The sequence below is a fragment of the Myotis lucifugus genome, unplaced genomic scaffold (genome assembly GCF_000147115.1).
Source record: "Myotis lucifugus unplaced genomic scaffold, Myoluc2.0 scaffold_164, whole genome shotgun sequence".
NCBI classification, from domain to species: Eukaryota; Metazoa; Chordata; class Mammalia; order Chiroptera; family Vespertilionidae; genus Myotis; species Myotis lucifugus.
Window position 1 is genome coordinate 2,721,211 of NW_005871212.1, and position 4,187 is coordinate 2,725,397.

The 4,187-nt window shown below is 42.6% G+C and overlaps 1 protein-coding gene and 1 pseudogene across 3 annotated transcripts in view; one reads left to right on the plus strand and one right to left on the minus strand.

Annotated features, from left to right (window-relative positions):
- CEP89 (centrosomal protein 89) overlaps positions 1-4,187 on the plus strand; it is an 83,550-nt gene that overhangs the window by 51,130 nt on the left and 28,233 nt on the right. For all 3 annotated transcript variants that reach the window (XM_014461980.2, XM_014461981.2, XM_023759886.1), the window contains exon 14: positions 866-1,046. In XM_014461980.2, the coding sequence (XP_014317466.1) occupies positions 866-1,046 (181 nt within the window). The remainder of the gene's footprint in view (positions 1-865; positions 1,047-4,187) is intronic.
- Positions 2,963-3,257, minus strand: LOC102419002 (annotated as a pseudogene).

Below are 4,187 nucleotides of genomic sequence, written 5' to 3' on the forward strand. Positions count from 1 at the left end.
TCTGTGCTGGAGACACCCCTCTAGGGCAAGACTTGCTTCAATGGGGCTTTGGTGCTCACTGAGTCTGCCCCCTGAGTGTGTCTTTTATGGTTCCACCGGAGCTGCAAACTGGATGGTCCCACTCTGACCTCTGGGCTTCCTGGCTCCTGGATCTCTAGGGAGGTGTGCTAATCTAGCCTATGCCTGCGGCTATCCAGCCAAAGCCTCCCTGCAGGGCTTGGGCAGGGCAGGTCCCCACGGGATCAACAGGGCGGGGCTACCCAGTTATGGCTGCTCTCAGACTTGCCCTCAGAGGCTCTGCTTCTCAGTGTCTGGGTAATCACTGCAAGCCCCTCGGAGAGAAAGCTTCCCTAGGGTTATGACCGATGCCAGACAGTCCCGCTTCTCCCGTATGAGTCTGGGTCCCTAGAGACTCACCCAGAACTGGAGCTCAGAGCCTGAGACTCCCTCCCGATTGAAAACGACAACCGCGCCCTCAGCCGCCAGCCCGCTCCGCATGCACTCCGCACCTTAGTATTTTACTTCCGCACTGCGCCTCCTCTGAGACTTGGTATGCTTTTCTCTTTCCTTCTAGTTGTAGAATTTCCACTCAGCCAGCCTTCCTGTGGTTCTGGATGATGTCCGTTCCGTCTTTTAGGTGTATTTTTGAAGTGGTTGTGCGAGGCAGCAATCCCCGGTGTTTACCTATGCCGCCATCTTGGTTTCTCCGGGATGGTAATTTCTAAGTACAAGGTCTTTGGTATTAATTTATAAATCTCCAAAGATTTTTAAAATATTATTTTTTTATAAGCTGGCTCATTAGTAATCATTAATCATATATTAAATTTCCTGTACCAAGTCTTTGTCCATCCCTTTTGTTTTTCAGTTTCTAAGCTGACTAAACAACTAATACTTCTGGAGACTAAAACGCAGAGCCAAGAAAAGGAGCTAACTAAAAGCAAGAAGCAACTGGAGAATTTATGTACTGAATGCCAAGAACTGAAAACACAGTTGGAGGACAAAATAGCAATGAAAGTTCATACTTCAATTGTAAATGAATTACAAAGGTAAGGAATTAATGCCTTTTCAAGGGTTAATGTACCAGAATGCATATTGTTATAGGTGGAGTGGAGAGAGGTTGCTCTTTTCTTTCTTTTTTTAAAATTTTTGTTTCATCTTCTTCTGAGTCTCTGAGTCATTGTAGCTGCATGACCACAGGTGTCTGAGTCTGAGAATGGTAAATACTTTATTAAAGTAGAAGAGGGCTGTCTCTGCACTTTGTGTGTATGTGTGTATGATATTTTTCTCTACTGTTCCAGCCTTTGTTGATGTTAGAACCAAAGATAATTTAAAAGAGTAGAACTGAAGCCTAGAGATCCAGCAATAAGGAACTGGTTAAATGAAAGGATGTAACCATAAAATGGAATACAACACAGCCATTAAAAATTATGTCACAGTCCTAACTGGTTTGGCTCAGTGGATGGAGCGTTGGCCTGCGGACTGAAAGGTCCCAGGTTCGATTCTGGTCAAGGGCATGTACCTTGTTTGTGGGCACATCCCCAGTAGGAGATGTGCAAGAGGCAGCTGATAGATGTATCTCTCCCATCGATGCTTCTAACTCTCTATCCCTCTCCCTTCCTCTCTGCAAAAAAATCAGTAAAATAAAAAATATGTCACAGCCTGACTGGCATGGCTCAGTGGTTGAGCATCAACCTATGAACCAGGATGTTCAATTCCCAGCCTGGGCACATGCCCAGGTTGCGGGCTCAATCCCTGGTGTGCAGTAGGCAACCGATCAATGATTCTCTCATCATTGATGTTTCTATCTCTCTCTCCCTGTCCCTTCCTCTCTGAAATCAATAAAAAAAATATTTTTTAAAAAGTAACTTCACGGAAGATTATTTTTTACATGAGAATATAGCCTATAGTGCTAAGTATTTTCTATTTGATATTATACATAACTATACAAAAATGCCTCTCATTAAGTAAAAGGCACATTTTAGATATAGGGGATTTTTTTTTTATTAGATACAGGGGATTTTAATTAAATTGGTTTAGTTAAGACCAAAAAGATGAAGTGGACACTGCCAGCTCATCTTCAGCCCTCACCTCTAACAGGCTAATGAATACAATTTGAAACATAGGCAAATCTTGCTGGTCTAAAAGACGGTAAAGGCATTTCCTTAGTATTTAAACACATTAACATAATCAGTTACATACATCTAAATAGAAAAGCAATATCCTATAGCAGGGGGCCAGTTCAGTGTCCCTCAGACCGTTGGAGGGCCGGACTATAGTTTAAAAATAACTATGAACAAATTCCTATGCACACTGCACATATCTTATTTTGAAGTAAAAAAACAAAACGGGAACAAATACAATATTTGTATTTGCATGTGGCCCTCGGGCCATAGTTTGAGGACCCCTGTCCTATAGGCTTATATTTTTAATAAGATAAAGGATAGGATGCCTTTTAAAGATTTTTTTATTGATTTTTAGAGAGAGAGGAAGGGGGGAAGAGAGAGAGAAACATTGATGTGAGAGTGAGACATCAGTCAGCTGCCTCCTGCATGCCCCCTACTGGGGATCAAGCCCACTACCCAGGCATGTGCCCTAACTGGGAATTGAACCGAAACCTTTCAGTACACAGACAACACCCAACCAACTGAGCTACACGGGCCAGGGCTTGCAAGCGGGTTTTGATATTGGATTCACCATCTCTGTGAAAGTTTAACATTGTTAATCAAGTTCAGTCATATCTTTAGAAAGGAAAACCAGTAATAGCACTTGTTGGACCAAATTACTTTCAGATTTCAAAAAGCTGATCATGTCCATTTAACCGCAAGTCACTTTTCTGTAAATCAGGACTGTCCAAAGAAATATTCTCTCAACCTTTCATGATCTGAATTCTGGAGTATGAGATCAATTTAAATATGGTACACATAAAAAAAGTCATGAGATATTTTTGTATTAAATAAGGCATTTATTCATTAGTTGCTTTTTTGAGATAAGCTATCAAGTCTTCCCTTTGTGCCTTCTTCTTAATGCCAGCAACAATCATTTTTGTTCTGGGGATGTACTTCTTGGGACTCTCCAAATTTTCCATCAGCATCTCCTCTCCCCAGGTGATGCCTTTGGTCTGGTTAGGCCTGACCTGTTTTTCACCCAAATAGACCATGGAGATTTGGCCCAGTCTTGTGCTTGCCTCCTTTTTGTACAGTATGACACTGGGTACACTTCTGGACAAAAATCTTCTTGCCCTTCTCAACATCACCCATTTTTAAATTGAGCTTTCATCACATGTGATACAAAGGTTCCTGCTTGCAAGCCAGACGTCCTGCTCTCTCACCACAGTATACACAGTATATTTTTTTAATTAAACCTTTATTGTTCAGATTATTACAGTTGTTCCTCTTTTTTTCCCCCGTAGCTCCCCTCCACCCGGTTCCCACCCCACCCTCTGCCCTTACCCCCCCCCCCCCCCGTCCTTATCCATAGATTTTTGTCCAGTCTCTTCCCGCACCCCCCACACCCCTTTCCCCCGGAGAATTGTCAGTCCACTTCCTTTCTATGCACCTGACTCTATTATATTCACCAGTTTATTCTAGTCCTCAGATTTTTTATTCACTTGATTTTTAGATTCACTTGTTGAAACATATGTATTTGTTGTTCATAATTTTTAACTTTACCTTTTTCTTCTTCTTCCTCTTCTTAAAGGATACCTTTCAGCATTTCATATAATACGGGATTGGGGGCGAAGAACTCCTTTAGCTTTTTCTTATCTGGGGAGCGCTTTATCCGACCCTCAATTCTCAATGATAGCCTTTGCTGGGAAAAGTAATCTAGGGGGGAAGTTCTTGCGAATCAAACACTTTGAAATTTTCTTGCCACTCCCCTCTGGCGCTCACAATTTCTGGTGAAAAAATCAGCTGAAAAACCCTATGGAGACCTCCCTTGTAGGGAACAGACAGCCTTTTCTCTTGCAGCTTTTAGAGATCCCTCTTTTATCTTTTGCTCTGGGGGATTCTATATAAGAAAAGAGCGTGGGGGTGCGACCCCCCTGGGATTCCTTTTTGTGTGGGTACACCTCGCCCCTCCCCGGCCCCTGGAGAGTGTTTTTTCGTTCAGAAGGAAGGGGAATTTTCGTGTCTAATTTTCTCAAAACGATTTTCAAAATTTTGTGTCCCGCGTCTCCTCGGGGGATTTCT